Genomic DNA, 27,569 nt, shown 5'->3' with positions numbered 1-27,569 from the left:
GATTTGAACTCTTATGACACTGCATGTGTCATGTTGTCTTAAACACTCGACCAGCAATGTCAAAAAAACAAAACAATTATATTTACAAATGCTGAAACATGTTCAGCCATTAAGTTTCTTTTAGCCAATCGCGGAACAACCTGCAAACACTGAGGTTACATAGTACAAACTGACAACAGTCCTTCATTCAATTCTGCTTCAGTCCCAAACCCAAAAACTGATTTATAGAATGCATCTGATTTCCTGTGGTGAAAGATGCAGAGAACAACATGAAAGACAGAATATCTTACAGGAGACGAGGACAAGACAGAGATGCAAATGTGAGTTGTGGACGGGCTCATGTGGTGGCGATGGCAGACGAAGCCAGGCGGCACGTTCGGCCTTTAACAGGCTCACTGTAATCTCTTGATGAACTTCCATGTGGAGGAATTGACCAAAAGAGGTCGGACAACAGCACAGGCTATAATGATACAAATATAAATGTTGTATTTCTTGTAAGGATATCCTTTTGACACTTTATTTAGACAAGAACAGGTTTTTAGGCTTGTGGCACATCTCCTTTATCGCACGTGCTTCTTACTCAACATCCAGTAGTTTGTGTTAAATGGTGTGGCCAAGGCGTACACACACTACTCCCAATTTCCATATGTGTAAATTGGTTCGACAGGATGACAAGGGGGTTGTGAAATCCCCCTCGCCAATCCTCTGATGTCGTCATACATTGGAGTCCAAGCCGGTGTCATCCACCTGACATGTCAAAGTTCAGAGGTCAAGTAAGTGGATGCTCCTGGTAAGCATCCTGAGCAGTAAACCTGGCACTGAGGCTCATGTAGAATGGGACATGGACGAGCTACTATGTGGAGATTCTATTTTTACTGATGCTCAACGGTGACAACAACCTACATATTCATAGATGTATTGTCTGAAGGGGGGAAAAAAAATCATCATCTTTCATCTGACGTTCTGCTCTGCAGTTATATTATATTATCCTGCATAAACTATACAGTATAGCTCTGCACCAGAACGCTCCACAAAGCAAGTGAGGCTAATGTTAAAAAAGTGTGACAGTCCCAGTGCGCATATGCGTGAATGAACGTAGCTGTACATACAGGGTAATCTGGAGTAAGCTGCATTATGGACTCGTCTGTAGTGACGCGCGTCAGGGGCCAAAACAAGCTCTAATAGATTTTACATGAAAACCACTCTAGGGGATTATCACCTTACTACATCACCCTTATAATACCACTATACTTTTCTTGGTAGAATTATTCTTCTTAACACGTATTGGGTCTAGATGATTTGACTCAGCCCTTTTTATTAACAGTTGCTTTCTTTGATGCAGAGTCATGGAAATCTGCAGAATGATAATTAGAATACATTGATTTAATATAGGCAGGTTGGAGCGTTTCCGGCCTAACTATGAATCCACTATGGGTTCTAACCCTTCACTGTAGGCCTAACCCTCAGTAATCAGGAGGCGGGATCGAAGTGTGGGCTGTCAATCAGAGCGTGGACCCGCCCAGGCTCTTCTCAGACGGGAAGCGCAGTCTCAGAAGTTAAGCTGCAGCAGGAGAGAGACCGGGCCATAGCATCTCACACAACTTCACATTTCAATCCAAATCCAAAATGTGAAGAATTCGCCTTTGCTGCACCGCTTTGTGAAAGTTGTCGTGCAGGAGAGACCGTGACACGACGTGGATGGATGCTTCAAGGCGCATGAGAAATAGTGGGAGAGGTCCAGAACATATGATTTACGGCAGAAATGGATGCGTCCGTTAAAATCCAGGGCGCGCGCAGAAGCTGACGGAGTAACTGCTTTATTACATTGTTTTTTTTTTATTTGTTTTTTTTTCCCTGCAGAAACACTCTCTGAAAACACCCCGTACCCCGTGCACTTTCAACTCAAACTCAAATCTGATAGAAGGTGTAGACACACTTTATCCCCTCAGAATGGATGAGAACGCCACATGCGTAAAAGTTGACAGCGGCTTGAGCGCGGAGACTCTCAACCTGAGCGTGCTGAACTGGGAGCAAGTGCAGCGCTTGGACTCCATCCTCACCGGGACCATACCCATCCACGGCAGATGGAGCTTCCCCACGCTGGAGGTGAAGCCGCGGGACATTGTCAAAGTGGTCAGGAGTCGCATGGAGGAGAAGGGGATCCATGTCCGTGAGGTGCGTCTGAACGGCTCTGCTGCCAGCTACGTGCTGCACGAGGACAGCGGACTGGGCTGGAAGGACCTGGACCTAATATTCTGTGCGGAGCTGAAAGGAGAAATGGAGTTTAGGATTGTGAAGGACATAGTTCTGGACTCGCTTCTAGACTTTCTGCCAGAGGGAGTCAATAAGGAAAAAATAACGCCAGTGACGTTAAAGGTTAGTGTGCGTCCCTTTTCTTGTACTAGTGATTAGTAGCCTATAATGTGATGTCACAGTTTGGTTTTCTTTTCTTAAGATAACTGTTGTGAGAGTATTCTAATAAGAAAACTGAACCGTCTCAATGATGGTGTGTGGTAAAGGTCATCATTGGTCCTCAGTAAAGCTGTGCAGGGTCTTTTAGGCCAGTGCCATGACCAGATGTCTTATTTAAAATGTATAATACTATCCATTTGTACTGCATGGTATTTATGTGTTTGGAACCACCACTGACCCATTTTGATACAAGCCTAGCAAAAGTAAAATGGTTGAATACAAAAGAGGATACAGTCTAATCCAATTGGAGTAGGAGCCACATTAAGCGGCCAGTACTTTACCTAGAGATTTGCTGCAGACAGTGCAGCTACAGATGTGTGATCAGTAAAACATGTGTTAACAGCTCTTCCAGATTCAGGTTTCTAGTGCTGGTGCAAAATGTCCAGTGGCTCCAGCTTAGGCCATGTTCTTATCACTTGTGTGTAGTAATGGTTCTTACACTTTGTGCAGGAGGCCTATGTGCAGAAGATGGTAAAAGTGTGCAATGACTCGGATCGATGGAGCCTCATCTCTCTCTCCAACAACCGCGGCAAGAATGTGGAGCTCAAGTTTGTGGACTCTCTTCGGAGGCAGTTTGAGTTCAGCGTAGACTCCTTCCAGATCCGCCTGGACTCGCTACTGCTCTTCTACGAATGCTCGGAGCACCCCATGGCGGCCACCTTCCACCCAACCATCCTGGGAGAGAGTGTCTACGGAGACTTCCCCACCGCTCTGGACCATTTACGCAAGCGCCTGATTTGCACCAGGAGTCCAGAGGAGATCCGAGGAGGAGGACTGCTCAAGTACTGCCACCTGCTGGTGCGGGGCTTCCGCGCTGCCTCTGATGGAGAGATGAAATTGCTACAGCGCTATATGTGTTCACGATTCTTCATAGACTTCTCTGATTTGAATGATCAGAGGAGGAAGCTGGAGTCCTACCTTCAGAACCACTTTGTTGACTTAGAAGACAGGAAGTATGACTACCTGGCCACGTTGTACCATGTGGTTCAGGAGAGTACAGTGTGCCTCATGGGTCACGAGAGGCGGCAGACACTCAGTCTCATCTCTTCTCTTGCACTGAGAGTTCTGGCAGAACAAAATGCCATCCCCAATGCTGCCAATGTCACCTGCTTTTACCAACCAGCCCCATATGTTTCTGATGGAAACTTTAATAACTACTACATAGCACAGGTTCAACCTATGTACTCGTGCCCACTATCACCCACTCAACAGTACATTCCACCACCGCAGCATCCCATGTACGCTCCATGGCTGTCCTGCAACTGAACGTAGATCTCTCATGTTATAGGTTATAACTAATCTCTGTCCAGAGGAGCACTCTTGTTTTTGTGTGCAACAAATAAGAAGTTCAATGGGAGCATCATCTCATCTCACCAGCACTGAAACAAAGTATGGCTCAATATCAGCACTGATGCTATTGACGATAACATGTAAAACATAAGACTTGTTTTAGGACTCAAAAACAGAGACATGCCACTTTTTTCAAACCTTTCACATTTACACAATCAGTATTGTGCAGAGCAATGCAAAATAAGGAAGTTGTTTACAAATCCAAAGATCTACTTTAAAACCAAAAACAACAAAACAATGCATGATTTATTTCTGTACAGAAATAATGTCTGTAAGTGCCTAGATAAAACAGAAGGGAAGAGTTATGATGTGATTTCACTTTAGTGAACAGATGAAAGTTTTACAATTTTAAGATGAAAATGTTAGACCAATAAATAGCATGCTTGATAAATAGCATGCTTAGCTTCGCTAAGTTATATCTTAACTCAAGTAATTGTATGTCAATGTTTGAGCTCTTATCTGCAATGCTGCTGGACAAAATACACATCCTGATTACCAAAGAGGAAGTAATGACATAATCTCATGATCTGTAATGAGAAAGGGGAGGGGCAGCAGCCCAGCAGACAAACCCAAAAATAAAATGAGAATCTTGACAAATGTATTGAAAAAGGGTTGGCAGCTAAAGCAGAGGTGCAAGGGAGTAAAGCTCTGTTACCTGCAGTGTAATAGCACTAAAGAGCTTTTAGGAAGGAGAAGAAATATGTGTGGGATGGATATTCTGCTTAGACATATAGATTCTAAATGTACAGACACATGTGTTGCATCACATTCAAATGGAGTTGAAATCACACTGGAAACGCACATACATTTTCTTTATTGTTTTATATTGGATGAACTTAAGTCATATCTTCATGTTGGCTTCTTAAGTGTGATTTCCATATGTGATGAAATGTATGTTCTGAGGTATAAGGCACAAATTATTTTCACATATTAATCTGCTTGTGACTTCTTGTATCAGTTTGGAGCAAAGCACATCTGGAAGCAAAGATTAATTCTGAGGGTGGGACATATTATTGTTAATTCTGTAGAATGCATAAATCCATATTGACACATGGAATAAACCAAAGGCTTTTGTCAACTCAACCGAAGTGCTAGCCTCTGCAGAATGTCTCAGATCTATGTTTTCAGATCTATTTTTCTACCTATCTTTATTTTTGTACAGTTTGTGTTTGGCTGATAGAAGAACTGTTGTTTGTGTCTTATTACTGTGGCTAATGAAGAGCAGCGCATGTGGACACAGTCTGCACGTGAGCTCCGAGCTTCATGTGGATTTCAGTTGCTCTAAAGAGATTGTCGGGCTGTCCTCTAGGGGCGTTCATGAACCGACCCTTTGGATGCAGATACTGAATATTTGGATCAACTAATTAAAAGAAAAAAGATCCATCAGAAATGAGTTTTGCGTCTTTTTTCTTGTTTTGTTTTACTGATACTACTTTGCTGCCCGATTGTTGATGTGTGCGCTCAGTGTCTTGTCTCTCTTGACTTGGTTAACTCGAGTAGGTCATTGCACTCAGGTTAGTGCTCAGTCTCAGGGGCAGAAGTCGCCGCTGCCAACAAGCGACAGACGAGAGCAGAGGATTTCCCTTCGCAGAGACGTCATGAACCCACTTCAGCAAAAGTTCACATGGACAGACCTCACTGACGGTGGAGCCTTTAGATCCCATAAAGACACATGCTCACTGGTTGAGTAGATTGTCCATGGATCCCTCTAATGCCCACGTCACTTGCACTGCTGACGTCGAAGGAAAAGTAATACCTTGAATTGGAGCCTGCAGAACTGGCAACGTGTTTAACTTTTGAGAATTAGATAGAATCAACACAACAGCTTAATCCACGCCTCAGTATAAGCCACCAGATACTTTATATACGGTCAGTTTATAAAAGTAGTTGTAATAATTGTACTAAGCAGTGATAATGATAACAGCTATAGAAGCTGTAGTAGCAGATAGTGATAATGTATGATAGTGGTAACAATATTTTCAATCATGTTTAATAGTAGTAACATAATTATGGTAATAATGTATAATAGTGGTAACAGAGAGTAATAATGTATAATAGTGGTAACAGAGAGTAATAATGTATAATAGTGGTAACAGAGAGTAATCATGTATAATAGTGGTAACAGAGAGTAATAATGTATAATAGTGGTAACAGAGAGTAATAATGTATAATAGTGGTAACAGAGAGTAATAATGTATAATAGTGGTAACAGAGAGTAATCATGTATAATAGTGGTAACAGAGAGTAATAATGTATAATAGTGGTAACAGAGAGTAATAATGTATAATAGTGGTAACAGAGAGTAATCATGTATAATAGTGGTAACAGAGAGTAATAATGTATAATAGTGGTAACAGAGAGTAATCATGTATAATAGTGGTAACAGAGAGTAATAATGTATAATAGTGGTAACAGAGAGTAATCATGTATAATAGTGGTAACAGAGAGTAATCATGTATAATAGTGGTAACAGAGAGTAATCATGTATAATAGTGGTAACAGAGAGTAATCATGTATAATAGTGGTAACAGAGAGTAATCATGTATAATAGTGGTAACAGAGAGTAATCATGTATAATAGTGGTAACAGAGAGTAATCATGTATAATAGTGGTAACAGAGAGTAATCATGTATAATAGTGGTAACAGAGAGTAATCATGTATAATAGTGGTAACAGAGAGTAATAATGTATAATAGTGGTAACAGAGAGTAATCATGTATAATAGTGGTAACAGAGAGTAATAATGTATAATAGTGGTAACAGAGAGTAATCATGTATAATAGTGGTAACAGAGAGTAATAATGTATAATAGTGGTAACAGAGAGTAATCATGTATAATAGTGGTAACAGAGAGTAATCATGTATAATAGTGGTAACAGAGAGTAATCATGTATAATAGTGGTAACAGAGAGTAATCATGTATAATAGTGGTAACAGAGAGTAATCATGTATAATAGTGGTAACAGAGAGTAATAATGTATACTAGTGGTAACAGAGAGTAATCATGTGTTAACTGAACAACAGTTTTTCATCAAACTTTTTATAAAACCTCGGGAGTTTTACCTTTACTACAAATTGCCACCAAATATGTATATGCAAATATACAATGTTAAGCAATAGCCCAATAACCAGAAGGTCAATAATTTAATTCTACTGTCTCTGGGCAAAACATCGCTCCCATAATATACTCCAGTCAAACAATATGGTTAGTTGCTTAAAAAAAACTAAAAACCCTCCCCTGCTTGGAGAAGTTTTAAAATCTCAAATTGTCTCAAACTGGTTAGTGTTTCTATGTGTTTCTACTATAGTGCCCCCTATAGTCTAAAATTATCTCCCATCATTTAAGAGCATCGCGGAAAGCACATTGGCATCACAAAATCACACTTTGATTGTGGTATTATGGTATTATCATAAACATTTAAAAGTAACTGCTTGAATATTAAGTACAGGCAATAATCAACATTCAAACTCTGCAAATGTATACATTATTGGAAGGAAAGCTTTTGCCAGCACAGTCTCCTGAGAACTTAAAGACTAGATATACATTAGACATGCACAAGTCTGCTTCTCCTAGATGTTGTACCGATGTAACTTTTCTAGTGGGGGTCTTGCTTTTCTTGGAATGTTCCAAAGTATGGCATTAACCGCAATCCTGCATTGAATAAGGTGTTTTTATTGCTAATTATGTCCCTTAGAAAATATGCATTCTTTCTTGAACTGGGTCGCCTCTCCACAGATCTAGCCTGTAATTCATGGTGGCATCACCCCCTTGTCTCCATGGAGAGAGATAAGTTTAATGCCATAATGTGGAACATTTCAGGCAAAGAAATAACATTCACAAAGACAAGCAGACTCTTTCCAGAAAACATTTTAGAGAAGAAAAACATTGCGTGACTGCATCCAATTTGAGATGAACCTTTAAGGCTGTGTTCACACTTGCACTTTCACCACATCAAACTAGGACTAAACCGGGACTAAACCCTAAACTAAACCTTTTATAGGTTATGGGACCAAATATCGACAACGCATTCATAAGGAAAGTTCCCCTATCACTATAAAAGGGAAGAATTTCACAAGTGGAATTGTTGTTTTAATTCTCATCATAGCCATTCTAAATCATTAACTTTTTGCACAAGCTCCGATATTTGAAACCAGGTCAATGCGTTACCCTGTCGTTGTATGGAGAGAGAGTGGACACTAAATATATCCCTCTTCTCAGCGACAGTAAGGACATTAGCCCATCTGCGATTAGCATCCAGTGTAAGCATGCTCAGTACACCACACCGATATGGTTACTGCTCAGAGAGTTACCTGCTATTGTACAGTAACACACACCTCCTCCCTTCAGAAAATATATGGTCCACTTCCTTTTAAGTGGCTTAAAGAGAAGGATTTGAGACGAGTTGCACAACAGGGAGAAATGGGTTAACCTAACAAGAGCAGATTACACTCCATCAGTGTCTGGACAGTTCAATTTTAGGAACTATGTCAGGTATTGTTTGGACAAGAATGACAAATCCAGGTTACAAGTTTATTTAACGCAGCATAAAAGCAGATACAACTCCAGTGTGCTGCCTGTACTTCTGTGCCAAATCTAAACTTTTGAAATGTGACACAGTGTTTTGGTTGCTGTCCCAAAAGAGTTCCCTTGGCAGATGTCTCAAAGTAATTAATTAAACATTCATAAGAGTTTACAAAGAAAACTTTATTAAGTTTAGCTTTGGCCCTGGTTTGAACTGAACACGCATCTGTTCCAAAACTCAAAGACAGCCTTCAAAGATCAGTTTTGTATTCAAAAAATAGCTAGGATAAACGATTCACTGAGATGAAAAGGATTCCTGTGTGATTTACAGTGTCACAAGAAGTTGATTTCCAGCAGATTTAGTTCAAATTATAATATCGTAAGTTACTGGCTGTAAGCTATTGGTTTTTGATTGGTGTCTAAACCTTCCAAACCAACATTATTTTCCCAAACGTCCCTTGCTTTTGTTTGCTGAGGCTTTTTACAAATACTTGTAATCACGCTTGAGCCAAATTCCATCTTTAGTTATTAAGCAATGTTATAGTTATAGTGCAACTCTTTGGTTTGGGATGAAAATACTAGTCAGTTGTGGCAATAAATCAGATATGGGCAAATCTTAAGTGTTTATGTGTGCTAGAGTAAATAGAGCAACCAGCTGGAGCATGGCTGTCTGTGTGATACGCTGTACACAAGCCAAAGACAAAATGTGGGAAATGTAAGAAATCCAAAGGGAGCAGGCGTTTACAGGCTTATCTGAAACGAGTCAGACGATTGTATCACGTTACATTTAACTTTTAAGAGACGTCAGCATCATGTCCTGTTCATAAATACATCTGCAAAATGTCTGATGATTCACAACAGGTTATGGGAGGCTCATTTACCATTGTGAACTCTAAGCCAAGGCTGGATGGACTTCTTTGGGAGCCAGGAGGTTCACACATTGGATGCTTTTAGTGTATAAAGTTATATGTTTGGTTTGTCTGTCCCTGGTGTGAGGACTAACTGAGAAAAACAAGCTTTTTCCTAAGCTTCATTCGGAGTTGAGATTAATTAGGCGTTTTGTTCGTTCAAAGACAAAGAGAGTGAATCCTTTTTTGAAATTGTCTGTGTGTTGTTATACTTTTACTTTGCCCCAGGTCACCCTTGAAAAAGAGGTCTCGATCTCAATGTTCTAACCTGGTTGAATAAAGGTTAATAAAAATAATGAATCATAGAAATAAAAATAAAATAAACAACATCATGAATTAAATAAATACAATAGCGATTAACTGTGTCACTTCTGCAAATCACAGAATAGTTTTGATGAAAGTTGACTCGAGTAGTTAACATAAAATTCTCATTGGTTCAGTTTTGCAGTTGAAACACATGAGATGTGTACTGAATATACAGTCGTTGGTTCTTTTTCTTCAGACCGCATAAGGAATCTCGTCCATCCTGAAAAACAACATCTGGTACAATGCTTTCGAGCTCAAATAGCAGAGCAGATTACCATGTTCAACCCCAATATTATGTTATTTGATCTTGAAAATTGCCACTTTCTCTAATGTGTCACAAATGAATGATAACCCTTCGTGACCACATACAGAATTTTCACTTAGCATAATGGTAAAAGCAATGGATTTTTAGACGCTACTAAACTTCATTCAAAACCGGTCTGACAATATAATGTGATAAATGTATTTACCAGCAGTGTAATGGGTTGTTCCACAGAATTTTTTAAACTTTTATTATATTGTTTTTGTGCTAATGAATATGAATAGCGGTCACCAGAGTCTCGCTCTAAAACTTACAAACCAAGTTAGAAATCTGAGGGTAATAATGGACTCAGACTTGAATTTCAATGTCAATTCAATAACATCAGCAGCTTTTTACCATCTAAAAACATTGCCAAAATCAAAAATATAGTGTCTAAACCAGACTTGGAGAGACTTCTCCATGCGTTTGTCTCCAGTAGATTAGACTGCTGTAACGGCCGCTCACTGTAAAACAGCTGCAGTACATCCAGATCGCTGCTGCTCGGGTCCTGACCAGAACCAGGAAGTACATGTTAGTGCCATATGAACCATGTCGGACTCTGAGGACCTCAGGGACTGGGCTCCTGCTGGTGCCAGAGTCAGAACTGAACATGGGGAATCTGCATTTCAGTTTTATGCAGCTAAAATCTGTGAACAAATTGTGCTCTATAAATAAACTTTCCTTGCTAATGTATCTCTATCAACGCTTGTTAAATTTGGCCAGTAACATATAAAGTTGTTGACATTCGATCCCGAGAAGAACAGCTGCCATAGAAAGGCAATAATTTAACACAAACTTACACTGGAAACAAGCTAATCAGGAACAAAATCTTAGTAATTAAGTTCATTATATTACGCTGATGGAAACTAATAATTCTGCTGTTATCGCTGCCACATTCTCTGCTCAGTTCTCATCATGTAATTTGTCATGGCATCTGAGTCTAGCCCTTTAAACGCCACAATGGAGAATAATCTTTGTAACTTGAAACATGCATTTATATTTGTTTCAATGGTTAAAGTGATCAGCATGTAGAAAGGTTAATCTAAGTTTCCACAAGTATGACACAAATGAAGATACTTTTCTGTGCCCAGATTGAGGGATTTTAACTACTTGCTCAACCAAAGTACTGCAGCTTCTCTAACAGATCCTCTTAGTATCTCATGTTTTCTAATTATTACATAGTTTGTTGGATAGTACCTGTGGGAAATATGCGTCATAGTTAGCAATCAGTCAAGTTGTAGTTTGTGAAGAAAAATGGAAAATGTACGTTGAAAATTACAGGAAGTAGAGCTGAACATCAATCACATCACACATGACAAATTGACTGATTAAACAATCATTTAACAAAATACATGTACAATAAAATACTATACAATAAATTACTATAATACTCATTATACAATACCCATTTAAATTACTATTGTGTAATTAATATGGGTATTTATTTACAATGTGGTTGTTAGGTAACAGTTGTGAAATTGCCTCTTCCTCTGTTACATCTGCTGCTCTTGTCCAACCAGGAAGTAGCATTAATGATGCTACCAGGAAGTAGCATTATGAAATTGGGGGACAATATGCAAAAAAAATTACAAAATCTGAAATAAAATCATTCACTTTGCACATTATGCACTTTAACTACACACACTGTACACAACTAGTTCTTGTATGCATTAAGGTATAGGTGCTATTTATGACTATTTCTTGCTTTCTGGAAGAGGAAGGTTGAGTTTTGAAAATGCTGAAACAATCGTAAAATGGCTGTCTACAAGTATCCAAACTGTATATTTCCCAATGCTTCACTTCTGCCAGTTGAATTTAGGAAACTATGGCTGGATAGGACACAGACTCGGTGTAATTGTTTACACAATCCGATCAATGATTGATTTCTGATTTCACATAAATCAAATCAGAACTAGGACCCAGCCTATCTGGCACCAACATGTTCAGAATGTGACCTCTTCCTTCCATCCTGGGTGTTTGGTTAAGAGTTACTGTCATTTACCACTCAATTTACCACCTCTCAATCCATTCAAACCAAACACACTTCCTCCAACTTTTCACGCTGTAGCCCGCATTACTTTTTCAGTATTAGGGTTTGGTCTCAGCACAGAGGCAGTGGAATCTCTCTGCGTCATGAGCTCCAACAGTCAATCTATTCTATCTATGTTTCTGTATTGTAACTTGTTGTTGTTGTTGTTGTTGGAGCAGCAGCATGTTAGTTTGACCTACCTTGAAAAAGAGGAACTTGATGGGATTTCATGGTTGAAAAAAGGTTAAATAAAAAGAAAGAAAGAAAAACTGTACATTTTTGGTAATTTTATATCGTTATACAGATAAACATCACTTACCAGGGAATCATAGCGAGAAAAAAATAATCATATATGTATATATATATATATATATATATATATATATATATATATATATATATATATATATATATATATATATATATATATATATATATATATATATATATATATATATATATATATATATATATATATATATATATATATATATATATATATATATATATATATATATATATATAGTCTGTGCAAGTCAAAAGACCATGCATCCATCTATTTCCAGTCTTAAAGGTTTATTTGACATCACATTTAGATCACCAAGGTGCTCATTTGTGTGACTTTCTGCTCTTCCTCCCTGCACACGAGTGGATGTCTGTTTATGGGGAGGCGGTTGCACAGGTGCCACTTGAGCCCTCACATCCTGGTAAAAGCATTACTGCTAACCTGCCTGTTCTTACCTGGGTAATAATGATAGTTATTATGGAGCTGTAATGGCGAACACACCTGCCAACGCGCCGCTCGTGCCAAAAACACACCTGCACATGGATAAGTGTAGCTCTGCCTGGTGTACGCTAGGAAAAGTCATAAAATGGCTTCCAGTGCAGTGGAATGTGACAATGTTACAGCATCGTTTTTCTTTAGTGCAAATGCTGCAAGATGAAAGATAATTTACTGTGTCCTGTGCGTAAAAAAAAAAGGATAATGCTTTTCGTCTTTGTAGTAATGTACTTGCCGTGTGCTTCAGGGCTTGTGTAAACCCCATCACATGGAAAACTTGGATCGTTTTCTTCAGCTGAAAGATGGACGTTGGATTTGTCACTGAACTGAGCACTAAACATTCTCAGTATCAGCACAAATCAAAAGCACCATATTTGACTCTTAAATACATTTAAAAAAGTATTTTTACATGTAGTTAATATTTTAAATGAGGTCAGTGAGCAGGACTACGCCTCCACCAAACCTCAATTTCCCAGAGGTCTTTTTATAATATGGTTTTGTTCAAGTGGAGGGTCCTGCATTGGCCGGGCGGATCGTCGAGACGGAGCCCCCACACCATCCGTCTGCAGTTTGAGCAGTTTGATCATCAGCATCCATCTCACATCAATAAATAACTTTTTTGATGTGGTTTGGCCTTTGCTAATGAATTAAGCATAATCTGTATCTATCTTTACTCAAGACAAAAATTGGGTACTTCATCCACCATCATTATTAAATAGGACAAAATGTAACCTTTTATGAATAGTTTTATTAATGATATTGACCTTCATCAAAAATTTAAGACCTTATGGTAACAATCTATTTTTTGTGATTTTTTTTCCATTTATTTCTGTGTTAAACTGACATTACATTTGCACAGATTTTTTTTTTTTTCAAATTACAATCGTGGTGAGTATTGACCAGTTAAGTATCAACATTTAAATAATTGTTTTATATTCACAGCTACAGTAGATGTAATGTTTTGTTCTTGAATTTGAGATAAAATATACATCTTCTGGCAATAAAGACGTTACAATTGAGTCAGTGCCTGGACAGGGACTAAACCTATCATAAACGTATAGCGTAGAGTAGATTAGGAAGAATCATTTAGCCGGAGAAGCAAGTGAGGCTTTAGGGACTTGATTTATGTTGAATCATATTCAAAACAAACTTGAGCCTAGACTTGCACTTCCTGTTTTCATTACATGAAGCTGCAGTGGTAAAATGTGACGTTTTAAAATGTGTGTAATGTTTGCAGACTGTCAGTTTAAGATGCGCACGCGGATGATTTGTGTGGACCCGATCGGCCCCTCTGACCTGCACTCATTTTTCTCTTCTGGATACAGCTGTGCATCACCAATCTTGGAGCGTGAACTTTGGCCTGTCATCTGTAACTTTACTGAGCGAGTGAGCATATAACGAGGGTTGTGAAATAAAGTGTGCTACAAACAGGGTCTTGTATTGTTAATAATCGTTATGGCACACCAGACGTAAAGGTACAACAGACAGAGCTGTATTTCTGTTATTTCTATGGGAATATTAACCTAAACAATGCAACAATACAAAAAAATATTAAAAAGTGTATTTCTTGGTGTAAAAATAGCAGGAACGCACACCCTGGCAATAATATTTAGTAAGTTAACAGGAAACCATTTACTGTAAGTTCCAGAGCACAAATTGCTTCTTTGAACAATCATGAACTTCTTGTTTTTGGGGCTCAATATTTATAGTCTATTAATTGTATTTATACTGGTTGGAAATGTTGTTGCAGTAAGATCAGAGCTTTAGTGAGTTTAGTTTAAGTCAAACCTTTGATAAATCTGATACTAACATAGGACTTTGTGTGTGAAGTGTTTTATTTGACTTTGTATTTGTTGCAGCACATGTTTTTCAAAGATAATGCACATGTGGAAAAGGGAGGTATTGTGTTAGTGGCATAAAGTAGTTTCAGTATTTTGTGGAACAATACATTGCACATCAAATCGTGACAGGCCTATTGAATGCTGTGTTTATCACCTTTATTCTGGTTGTGCACAGTACTTTCTCTAATTTTACACTCTGATCTTATGTGGTTGTTGAAAATGTCATTACAGCAAATCATGGTTGGTTTGATAGTGCTATTATTTTGTTTGGTTTTCATTTCTTCGTCAAAAAACACACAAACTATGCGTGAAAACACTTTCTGCGACGCTTGTCAAATGTTCCCTTTGCCCATGCACCAAGAGGAAAGTATGCAGTGCGGTTTTTGCTTGTTGGGCGGTAAAACGGCAAGAAAGACACACAAAAAAAGCTGAAATATACAGTTGTTTTTCTGAGTTTTGACAACACAAATCAAATAATTCATAGATGCGTTAATTCTGACTCACTTTTTTAGATATTTTTAAAGGTTGTTTCCTGTTTAAATTGCAGTATAAATCTATGGTATTCATCATCAATGTTTTACTCCCCTACGAGTTATACAAAAGGGACTTTGGGGGAAATTTTGCTTTATAAATCATATCTGAAGTGGGCGTGTGTACATGTTCTGGGATTTGTAGCGCGTGATAACAAACTATAAAGTCAATTAAACTTAATCTGCAGATGTCTCCAATACAATGAACAATGTTTTTCCTCACTCAGAAAAAGGATCATTAGTAAATGTCTCATTCTACACCAGGGGGGACATTAAACTCGTATATAGACGCTTGGTGCTCAGATGGTGTCTGCGGTTTGGCCCTGTAAGTCGTGAGAATTCAGAGAAGGTGCCGACCAGAAGCTAAACTCGCCGACGTGCTGGTCTTTCAAATGGCAGATTTATTGCCTTCCACTGTGGGCTCTTAGATGACCTCAGCAGGGGCGACGAGTCAAGGGTCAGGGCCGACACACAATAAAGGGAGCAGTGCTGCTGAGAGGAGAGTGTGAAGGGGAGAACGACGTGTTAGCCCAGGAAAAAAAGATCCACGTCAAACAAAAGTGTCTTTTCAGAGGTAGTTGTGCTCGGAATGTGTCCTGACACGTGGATATTCTCTCAAACCAGTGATGAGGTTTACTAAACTTATGATTTGATAGTGTAAAATAACTTCACAACATCCTTAATGTCAGAATACAATTTTCCTATGAATTCACCTTTTCAGCGCAAATAAGTAAATAACTGTTTAACTCATAAATTTAGCATACATTTATGTTGTTTGGATGTACCACAATACACATCTCTGTAGCGATATGTGTTTTATCACACTATACACAGAATCACAATATCAATATTTCACAACCCTAGTGTGGCAAATATGTCTAAAAAGTAGTGACCCGAATAATTACGCAAGAAAGAGTAGGTAAAAAGTATTTGGAGAAACTTTAAATATGATTTGGTTAATGTAATTGGACGGACAAAACCTTAAATAATGCACATGTCGTGGCTACGATAGGGATATGATGTTTAGGTGGATGTCTTCCACATGAATTCCAATTTATGGGTTAAATGAATAATTATTGACTGTATTAGTTTCCAACAACGCCACCCTGGATTGGTGCCAGGGACACATACACAAGTAAGGAAAGCGCAAATCCTTTGAGTGGACCAGGAGACTCAGATATAGGAAAAACAGTTCACAATTTATTAACTCTAAAGATAGAATAAATAAAACATTTGTATTTTTAATAATAAAACTACTACTACTCTCATTCACACATTCACACCTCTAAAACAGTAGACACATTTAAACAATTCACCGAAATAACAAGTAAAATGAAACAGCAGCCCAGATTGTCCCTGCAGGCACTTAGCCCAATTACCCTACCAGGAGGTGGCGCTGGTCCTTAGCAGCAGGCCTGGGACCCGGTACAGTCCCACAGTCCAGCTGGGGGCCAGAGCCGACACTCAAAAACTCCAAACGTTGATATGTTACTCTGTCAATGTAGAAAGGGGCCGGTGCGAACGTGCCCAAACCCACCAAGGGCACTTGGAGGGAAGTTCTGGGTTTGGGGTCAGAGGAGAGACGTTCTGGGTTTGGGGTCGGAGGAGAGACGTTCTGGGTTTGGGGTCGGAGGAGAGACGTTCTGGGTTTGGGGTCAGAGGAGAGGGTTTGGGGTCGGAGGAGAGACGTTCTGGGTTTGGGGTCGGAGGAGAGACGTTCTGGGTTTGGGGTCGGAGGAGAGACGTTCTGGGTTTGGGGTCGGAGGAGAGACGTTCTGGGTTTGGGGTCGGAGGAGAGACGTTCTGGGTTTGGGGTCGGAGGAGAGACCCGCGGGGTTACCAATCCTATAAGGTACAATAGTTTGGGAAATTAACTCTCAGATGGATGTCCAGAACCGTGCGCAGCAAGCGAGGGAGAGAGGAAAAGAGATACATACCGGTGCTCGAATCTGTGCACTATGCGGCTGGGAGGAATCCCGGCGCACAAAGCCTGCACGTAACGTCACGCACTACAAACAGTGCTAAATTAGAGCGAGTTTGATTATAATATAAATCTATGGAAGAGAGGCAGCTTACCGGGGCGTTAAACCTGGGGAGCGTGCGGCACGAGTCATACAACAAGGTTTGAGCAGGGTTTGGTGAGCGCACGATGCGCAAACCAACCTGGTTAACACGCTGGTGTGATCGCTGGCTTTAAGCCTAAACTTTGGGGTGTTTTTGGGGCGATCAGAACGAATGCTCCGGTCCTCGTGCCGCTTGCATTGCTCCCAGGTGGCAGGTGACGTCAGAGGCGAGAAGGGCCAGCGCAGGTGAGGAAGCCTCCTTTTAAAGGCCCAGGTCACAGGCCATAGGCTGTCAGGGGTTATGAGGGCCTACTGCCACACACAGATTCCAGCATTTCCCGACAATAGCCAAAACAAATCATGTCTAAGGGTAAGGTGGAGAGTCAGAAGCATTTAATGTTGTTCATATAAAGTACTGCTACTTCAAGTATGTTGTCTGAAAACTGTGAAAGTGAATTTAAGTACCTCTGACTGTATATTTTGTGGTAAAACTCTCAGTCTAGTGCACGGAAACGTGATTGCGATAGTTTAAGCGATCACACATTGGAGTTATGTTTACAGACGAGGCCCACTGTCACTCCTCCTAAACCTGTTCAGTCCATCTCCCAGTGACCCCCTGCTCAACTTCCTCTGCCCCTCGCTCTCGGCCCCCGGTGCCCCGCGGTTCCCCTCGCTCCACCCCTCGCTCACACTTGTCTCTCCAACCTTGTGGTTACGTCACCGAAAATTTAGTGAGCCAAAGACAAACCAGCAGCAGCCACGGCCGTTACTCTCCACTGACAGGCATCTCAACAACACCCCCGCTGTTCCCGTGGAGACCAGACCCTAGGCACATAAAGGTCCACACCCCCGTGATGCTGAGACCTGTAGGTTTAGTACTGGCCCTGGACATGCTGTGTTAGGGGTTGTCCCACATTCACTCTCACAAACACACTCTCATTCTTACATCTGCACACTTGGACTCTGGAGGCAAAGTGTGTGAAGTGCCTTGCCCAAGGACACAATGACTGTGCACTACCGCTCCCCCGTGGCGCCCGGCATTCCAGTGGTCTCCCGTCCAAGTACTAACCAGGCCATGTGTAGTTTCTGAGGAGGTCGGGCAAATTTGTATGAAAAATGTCATATGGTGGAACATTCCATCCACAAGCAGATGGCAGATCCTCCTCGGTACATAACGCACCTTCAAGGCTCACCCTGAACAGCGGGCTACACACTAACCTACATCTGCTAAAACAGTTTGACAGTCATTATAACTGTCATTATTATAAAGATGGTGTACATAACAGCTTTTTATAACATAATCATGAGAGTGGCTTGAAGCTATAGTGCACTAAACACGCTTCTTAAACCATTAAAGTAACGTATAACTCATTTGCTACACCCGTATCACACCCACTGCATTGTAACTACACTTAGATTGGTCAGTGTTATCCCTCATTTGTACAGGAGTGTTCCATTGTAGAAAAAGTGTCCGGAAGACTACAACTGAATCTTTTTCAACAAATAAACTGAGATTGCGCAATAACATTCTAAAGGAAACATGACAGCCATAACATTTAAAGGCTTATTTCCTATCCCTCTTTCAGCCGCAACTTCCTTTCCCTCTCTTGACTAAACTGTGTAATCTTTCTAACCCCTTTCACATTAGTCACCATAAGCGCAACTGCTGAACAAAAACATCAGGCCTGCGACAGAGCCAGATCTGTGAGCATGAGGGGGGGGAAACGTGGCGCGAGGGGGCTCTATTTTCTAGTGTGGTGTGGTCATGAGTGTTCATTCTACGGGCCACATGAACGGGACCCCATGCTGCAGCGGGTCACTCTGTCTGCGCAATCTGAGCACAGCTGGCGTCTCGCATCTGGTTAAGAGAGGAGAGGAAGAGAAACAGAGGTCGCGAGGGGGACAGGGGGTGATTCAGGGTGATACTGACAGACACTTGCGATGCGTATGGATGCGTACACTTTCAGCTTTACATCCGCGATTGGAGGCAGCTGTGTGGCAGCTTGGGTTTCCTTTGGTCAGAGAGATAAAAGCTTTCCTTACAATATGCGTGTAATCCAGACGCCCACGGTTTAAGAAGTCTCACATTCTGCCGCTATTTAGTCCAGATTTTCACAGCTTTAGACCAGAAGGAAGTAACTACACTTTAGGCTTGGCTTCGGATCAGACACTTTAAGCCTGTTTAAGTGATACAATGCAAAAGTAGTTTGTGAAACGGAGGTAAGAAGCCGAATTGTTGCACCACGTAACTTGAAATTGACTTTCAATTGGCTGGAAGTTGAAACGTTTTTATCTCTAAAACAACGGTGTTCAGATGACAAGCCATTTAAATGTTTTCTACCTTTATTAAGAATATTCCACAGTAGAATCAGAAATGGTTTATTGCCATCGTCAGTTAACAGAAGTCACAAACATAGGAACTTGTCTTGGTGATTCGGTGCAACATAAAACAATGAACAATGAACAATTTGGTATTAAATGTATCAATCTCCATGGAGACAAACGGGTGATGCCATAAGATCCAGGTCACAGTAAGAATGCATGTTTTGTCAAGGTATACTAGATTCAACAATAACACACCTGCAATCTAATAAATGCAAGATATATAAGTTTAATTTGAAAAATGTGGGATATTCAAGGCAAAGCCACAACAATCAGGTATCAGACCCTTTCACTGGAAATGTTACATGATGCACCTTTAAATAAGATCAGATTTTCATTTCAGCGCTCTCAACGTGGAATCACTCACAGAAGCTCTGGAAACTAAAATAACTTATTTCAATAGGTCAGTTTAAAACCATGCTGAAAGGTTTGGATTTGGAACACATTTTTGTAATTGTCGGTGTAATCCCTCATTCGTCCAGGCGTGTTCCATAGTAGAAAAAGCTTCAGTTGTAGTCATCTGGACTCAGTTAGAAAAAATAGACGTTTCGACTCTCATCCAAGAGTCATTGTCAATAAAAATGAAAATTAATAATAATAATTAATAAAAAATTTATTGACAATGACTCTTGGATGAGAGTCGAAACGGCTATTTTTTCTAACTGAGTCCAGATGACTACAACTGAAGCTTTTTCTACTATTTTTGTAATTGTTAAAATGTGTGTTGATGTGTTATGACTGATCTGTGCCGCTTGGCCTTGACTCCCTTGAAAAAGAGATTAGTAATGCCAATAGGACTTTTCCTTACACTACTTTGACACAATGAATACAATCCACTAAGGTGCCATGAGTCTAGTGGAAAAGCTGACTTTATGACTTCTTTTAATTTGTCACAATTTTTGAATGGTTTTCTCCAATTCAAAAATTACCAGTGTGTTCATAGTTCTGGTCCAGTCTAGACCAAAAATGCTGTCTTAATGAAGTCATGAACCACATTCAAACGCAGATAAACACACCTCGACCACTAAAGAGCTGCTGGAGGGAAGCCATGCCAAGAATAGTCACGGAAAGTTCAGACGGACGATGCTCCAGTCCAAAGTTGTGAAAGGGAAACAAACCAACGAGTCGAAAGATGGAAAGAAAAGGGTTGGAGTCTCTGCTACTGCGGGACGAAGGGAAGAGGAGGTACAGAAGACTGAAACAACACACCAGACGCACACAAAAGTAACTGCAAAACATCAAAACACGCATGCCGACATTACACATTTGTTGTATCAAGTAAATTCACAGAACAAAATGCACTTCTTTCTTGTTTTTGCCGACATTTCACCAATTTCTCACGGCATTTAAAGCACGTATAAACTAGGAGTAGAATAAACCAATCAAAATATTCCGCCTTTTCCTCTGTAAAAGAGACTATATCATCAGTATTGACAGTATGATTTACATCGCCCTTTCCCTGTGCAGCTGGAATGAATCAAATTGCCTGAGGAAATGATATAGTGATCTGCCTCACACTGATTACAGCTTGTGTCTCTTCAACATGTCATTTTGTGTCATCTGTTTTCTCTAATAACAGCCATTTAAGTTTATGTACATTTATTTTATTTGAAAAGTAAAACCGGTCCATCCCTTCAGCGACGTGTGTATAGGAGCACATTTCTTTGATTTCTCTTTGATGGGCACTTTCTCTCACGCAGATGTGAATACGACACATGTTGTTGCTCCAGACCGTTTTATTAACTCCATGCTTCGACTGGATCCCATCGGAGCATGAGTCACACATACGGCCGCGAAAGTGCAAAGTCAGCAATGTCCACAGCTCCACTCGGTTATTCAAGCCACGCAAATCACGACGCAGAAACATGTATTGGAAGAAACAATGGCGTCATTTTCATTATGTGTGTAGAATATGAAATACCGGAGCATGCTGAACGAATGATCATGAAAGAATTCAAAGATATGCTGGGATGTTGCTTGATGGGACACTAACTTTTATATTTTATAGCATCTTTTGGTTTAGATTTTCTGCAGGTTTTCCAATTTCTTTTGATATTATCATCAAACTAGTGCTGTGGAAAAAATAGCAACTTGTTATTTTTAAGCCTCCTTTTATCTCAGTGTCAAAATGTTTCTTGGTACTTTTAGTGTTTTGTAACTTAAGTCCATTGTTTGTTTCCTTTGGTTGTTTTTAACGTTGCACCGTGCAATTGGAGCTTTCTGCACATGTTTTCAACCTACAAATTACAGATAAACTAAACTGACTACAGTAAAGTAAATCAATACTCACTCAATTATACTAAAACCAAAACTAGATACTAAATTGAGAGGTTTTCTGGCAAAAGAAGGTTGATTTTGTTTTGCCCCTCATCAGTTTTGATGGTCTGGGACTGGCTTAAATATTGCTCTGATCTAGACAAGGCAAGTTTATTTGTAGAGCACATTTCATACACAAGGCAATTCAAAGTGCTTCACACAACAGAGAAAAATGCATTCAAATCACAAAGAAATCCCAAAACAGTTAAAGAAATAAAAGAGAAGAGTGCAAAGGACAACACCGAAACAAAAGCCACCCTTAACTGTTCACATTAAGGAGTGTGTGTTGTTTGTCCACTGAACTAGCTTAAGTGTTAGAAGAGTCATTTGAATCCTATTTTGCCTCATTGTTTATATCAGAGCAGCGTCAGAACGGAAGAAGCAACTTGTGGTTTGTCCGGTTGACATCATTTAACCTTCTTTTGCCACCTTTCCCGAATCGCTTTAGAAGGAGAATAAGACCACATGGTAATATTGAAGAAACTTTAATCGTTTGTGTTGACAATTACGTTAAAGAATGTTTTTTATTGTCATTAAAGTATTGAAATTGTGTATAAAGCTCTTTCCTTCGCATCAAAATCAAGTTTTACATTTGAATACTGTGACATTGACCTACACACCGATACAATACAACCTATGACGCAAATGACTGTGATGGCCATGGGATCAAAGATAAAGTCAAGCTGGCTGATAACATGTTGACTATAACTTTTTAAAGCCGTCTTCTAGTTAGGATAAGATTATTATCATGTGAGTTAAGTTGTAATTGAGGAGAAGCCCATGTGGCAATTGTTTGTACTCAAACAATTGCCACATGGGCAAGTCATAGTCTGTCTAACTATAGGGCGACTAAAGAGAGTCTAAAACCGCACAGACTGATACAGTGGGGACCATGGAAACTTGGGTACGAGTTGGTTAATGTCGGTTTGTTAACTTCTCCAGTCTCTTGTGTCTACAAACAGGGAAGCACTGATCGCTGCAAACCGCATCAAATAAAAGAATGATTCATGAAACAAAGAATAGTCTGGATGGCGAACATGTGTGCCTGCCTGGGATCTAACAGAGAGCAGAGTAGAAGGAATAGTGAGGGGCCGAGCAGGAATACACACTTCAGAACATGTTTGTAAAGGGTCTTATCTTAAGGTTTTATAGAGATTTGATTATTCGCTGATTCGGACCATTCGAATTGCAATTTAATTTTGTTTGTGAGTTCAAACCAACATAAAACACTCCCTTCACATCATTTAACTTAAGTTGTGCTTTTTTCCTGTTATTTGTATTGAACTTTAACATAGATGGATCATCATTTCACATTTTGTTCATTTTAAACCGCAACATTGAGCTAAAATGACTTAAAACAGAAACAGGTCTATTGACTTCCTGTTCAAAACTGCAGAACAGAAAGTGGATTTTTCTTTACAAGTTTTTATGTTTTTAAAGTGACATTTTAGAACCCGACATGTGTCACTCAGAGTCTCGATTTGTCAAATAATTACAATATTGCAGGAACGTGGGCATGATAGGGGGTATCGTAGAAAAAGGTTCTGTTGTAGTCATCTGGACTCAGTTTAGAAAAAACAAGATGTTTCGACTTTCATCCAAGAGTCATGGTCAATAAGCCAATAAACTTATTGACAATGACTCTTGGATGAGAGTCGAAACGTCTTGTTTTTTCTAAACTGAGTCCAGGTGACTACAACTGAAGCTTTTTCTACGATGGAACACTCCTGGACGAATGAGGAATTACACTGACATGATAGGGGGTAGGTGAAAACAGGAATTTTCTGAGCACTCAAGCCTCAGTTCAGGACAATACAAGATTAACTCAAACATGCATGAATCAATTGAGATACAACTTTGAGTAAACTATGTAGTGATGACCAAACAGTATTGTAACAAGGTTAAAAGCTCATTAAAGTTGATACGTCCCCTTTAATACAAATGCATTTTTGTATCGCATGGAGGGCTTGATTTACAGTTGGATTAACTGTTTGATTATTATTTCAACTGCTTCACTGTGCGTCTGAATAAAACATAGACTCTGTTTCAAAAGAATGCCAATAGTTTAACAAAGCAATAACAGAGCAGCTGGTTCAAGGATCAATTTTCAGACATATGTGGGGAAATTTAAACGTCCCATTGCTTTGACTCGTAGGGGAGAGATATGGCTCAAAAAATAGCATTTCTATTCTATTTATGAATTAAAATGTAAAATCAATTTTAAAACATAAACAAGATACAACTGAATAACGCCAAGTTAGTCTTTTATAAATCCACTGATAAACCCTGTTAGATGTGAACTTTTTAAATGAAACAAAGATGGCAGACCACACTCACCAGCTTGGCACAAATAAATGTATTCATTCAATATATAAATAAATAGTTTCATAGTCACACTTGAATTTTGAGTTTGAAGAAAGAAAGAAAGAAAAAACAATAGAAAATTTAGCATGGTCTTAAATGATCTGAAATCAGAAAATGTATGGATTTGAATATTGCATTAGCTCAGATGTAATTGTTTATATATCTATAGATTATATAAACACTACTAAAGACTATTTTACACAATTGAGCATATATTTAATGGGGCAAGAGCAATGTTCTAACCCTGCTGGCAACACAGTTAGCTTGACAGGCAATGTGCTAAAAGAAGTCAAATAATCAAAGCTTTTTTGCAGTGCAGGGCCATACTGTGGAAACTTCAAGCTATAAAGCATCTGGAACAAGGTATTTTCAAGTTATAAATGTTATTTTGAGTACTTTTGTAACATCACATTTGTAACATAACTTCTTAAACCACTAAACTGCAGAATGACACCTGTGTATGATTGAGCAGCACATGTGGACAGGGCCTGGACTTCATTAGAGTCTGGTTTTAGGGATTGTGTTCTTCAAATGGACAGGAAAGACGAGGATCTGGTCACACGCGAAACTGGGTCAAAATCTGAACACAGCCACGAGGTGTCATTTTCATTTTTTAATGAATAGAATAAAACGTACTGATGATTATTTAAAACACAATGAACACTGTGAGGTTCCCGAATGTTGTCTGCTGTTTAGTCAAGTCTGTCTAGCTGCAGTCAAAAAAAGATTAAAAAGATTAAAAAAAAATAATGATAATTATAATAATAATAATTTAAAATCAGAATAATAATAATGATATTAATAATAATATTAATAATAATAATAATACAAATGGACACTGCACTGAAATCCTGCATTAAAGACAATTTATAGAAACTGATGAAGACATAAAACGTATTCTTGGTTCACAATAATTTAAAACATTTGACTGTGCATTTGACATTTGTGTGTGGATCAGGTCTTCTGTATGAAAGGATCAAGTTTGATTCATTTGATTGATCCATGAGGGCTTGGCATCATAGCTAGTTGATAATACTGCAATACATTTCACATCAATATCACTATGTTTAAGAAACAGCTTGACATTGTGCAACCACATGCATAATAGTTTTCATGAGCTACAGTGAATACTTCCACTATTATGTCATCTCAGTTAATTTCTTCTGAAGACAAAGTATATCAAAACTTTGTCACACTCATGATATCCATGTTGTTAATACTGATGTTACTTAGAGAAATGTGAAATGTGAGAAATGGACTCAGCTGATCACGTCACATCTGTCTTATAGCTCGAGTTCTTTTGAATTGATCATATTTGTTTGAACTGGACAAACCTGTTTTAGTGAAATAAACTCCTTTCAGTGTCATTATGTCCAATTATTTAGATTTGATCACAATGCATGTACAGTTTGTATACTTTAGGACATACTGTATAAAGCGAGCTGATGCTTCGGTCCACACTTCACTGTGATTGGTTAAACGCACCGGTCACTGGCTGTGGATACGAGCAGCCTCAAAATCAGATTTCATAGTTGTGAGATTATTAAAATGAGTACGGTAATCCAATTTCTCTTTCATCATGGCCTCTCTGTTCAGATTTTGCCGTCCGCATGTAACTTTAACAATCCTAAAGGTCCAGAAATGGGACGAAAATCTGATTTTGGTGTGCGTGTAAACATTAACTCATTAAACATTAACTCTGAGCAAGACGAACGACGACCAACAAAAGGAGTGAGCGGAGAAAAGCGTTGGTGTTTGAACATTAAACGGAGAAAGACGGAATGTAATCACCAAAATAGCATTTAATCGTCACAGGAATCAGACCACAATTCAATCATCATCAAAAACATACTGTATCACCCAGGCCTGTCCACAAAGTCAACTACATGACTCTTCCCTGATGCCATGCAGTGGCCGTATAACGCTGTTGGTGGACACTTCTTGGTTGTAGACCTTCTTGGTTGTAGAGCTTCTTGGTTGTAGACACTTCTTGGTTGTAGACCTTCTTGGTTGTAGACACTTCTTGGTTGTAGACCTTCTTGGTTGTAGACACTTCTTAGTTGTAGACCTTCTTGGTTGTAGACACTTCTTGGTTGTAGACACTTCTTGGTTGTAGACCTTCTTGGTTGTAGACACTTCTTGGTTGTAGACCTTCTTGGTTGTAGACACTTCTTGGTTGTAGACACTTCTTGGTTGTAGACACTTCTTGGTTGTAGACACTTCTTAGTTGTAGACACTTCTTGGTTGTAGACCTTCTTGGTTGTAGACACTTCTTGGTTGTAGACCTTCTTGGTTGTAGACACTTCTTGGTTGTAGACCTTCTTGGTTGTAGACACTTCTTAGTTGTAGACCTTCTTGGTTGTAGACACTTCTTGGTTGTAGACCTTCTTGGTTGTAGACCTTCTTGGTTGTAGACACTTCTTGGTTGTAGACACTTCTTGGTTGTAGAGCTTCTTGGTTGTAGACACTTCTTGGTTGTAGAGCTTCTTGGTTGTAGACACTTCTTGGTTGTAGACACTTCTTGGTTGTAGACACTTCTTGGTTGTAGACACTTCTTGGTTGTAGACACTTCTTGGTTGTAGACACTTCTTGGTTGTAGACACTTCTTAGTTGTAGACACTTCTTGGTTGTAGACCTTCTTGGTTGTAGACACTTCTTAGTTGTAGACCTTCTTGGTTGTAGACACTTCTTGGTTGTAGACACTTCTTGGTTGTAGACACTTCTTGGTTGTAGACACTTCTTGGTTGTAGAGCTTCTTGGTTGTAGACACTTCTTGGTTGTAGACCTTCTTGGTTGTAGAGCTTCTTGGTTGTAGACACTTCTTGGTTGTAGAGCTTCTTGGTTGTAGACACTTCTTGGTTGTAGACCTTCTTGGTTGTAGACACTTCTTAGTTGTAGACACTTCTTAGTTGTAGACACTTCTTGGTTGTAGACCTTCTTGGTTGTAGACCTTCTTGGTTGTAGACACTTCTTAGTTGTAGACCTTCTTGGTTGTAGACACTTCTTGGTTGTAGACACTTCTTGGTTGTAGACACTTCTTGGTTGTAGACACTTCTTGGTTGTAGACACTTCTTGGTTGTAGACACTTCTTGGTTGTAGACACTTCTTGGTTGTAGACACTTCTTGGTTGTAGACACTTCTTGGTTGTAGACACTTCTTGGTTGTAGACACTTCTTGGTTGTAGACACTTCTTGGTTGTAGACACTTCTTGGTTGTAGACACTTCTTGGTTGTAGACCTTCTTGGTTGTAGACACTTCTTGGTTGTAGACACTTCTTGGTTGTAGACACTTCTTAGTTGTAGACACTTCTTGGTTGTAGACACTTCTTGGTTGTAGACACTTCTTGGTTGTAGACCTTCTTGGTTGTAGACACTTCTTGGTTGTAGACCTTCTTGGTTGTAGAC

At 39.3% G+C, this 27,569-nt stretch overlaps 1 protein-coding gene across 1 annotated transcript; it reads left to right on the top strand.

Moving 5' to 3' along the window:
- The first annotated feature begins 1,566 nt into the window (after positions 1-1,566).
- LOC140356319 (terminal nucleotidyltransferase 5A-like) lies at positions 1,567-5,212 on the top strand. Its single transcript, XM_072441188.1, has 2 exons — positions 1,567-2,376; positions 2,923-5,212. The coding sequence occupies exons 1-2, from the start codon at positions 1,951-1,953 to the stop codon at positions 3,736-3,738; spliced, it is 1,242 nt and encodes a 413-aa protein (XP_072297289.1). The 5' UTR covers positions 1,567-1,950; the 3' UTR covers positions 3,739-5,212.
- Positions 5,213-27,569: the final 22,357 nt, after the last annotated feature.

The sequence above is a fragment of the Eucyclogobius newberryi genome, unplaced genomic scaffold (assembly GCF_026437365.1).
Source record: "Eucyclogobius newberryi isolate DKJ021-1_F unplaced genomic scaffold, fEucNew1.0.hap1 SCAF_1, whole genome shotgun sequence".
NCBI lineage: Eukaryota > Metazoa > Chordata > Actinopteri > Gobiiformes > Gobiidae > Eucyclogobius > Eucyclogobius newberryi.
The sequence above is the reverse complement of the archived record's forward strand: the minus strand, read 5'-3'. Positions and strand labels throughout refer to the sequence as shown.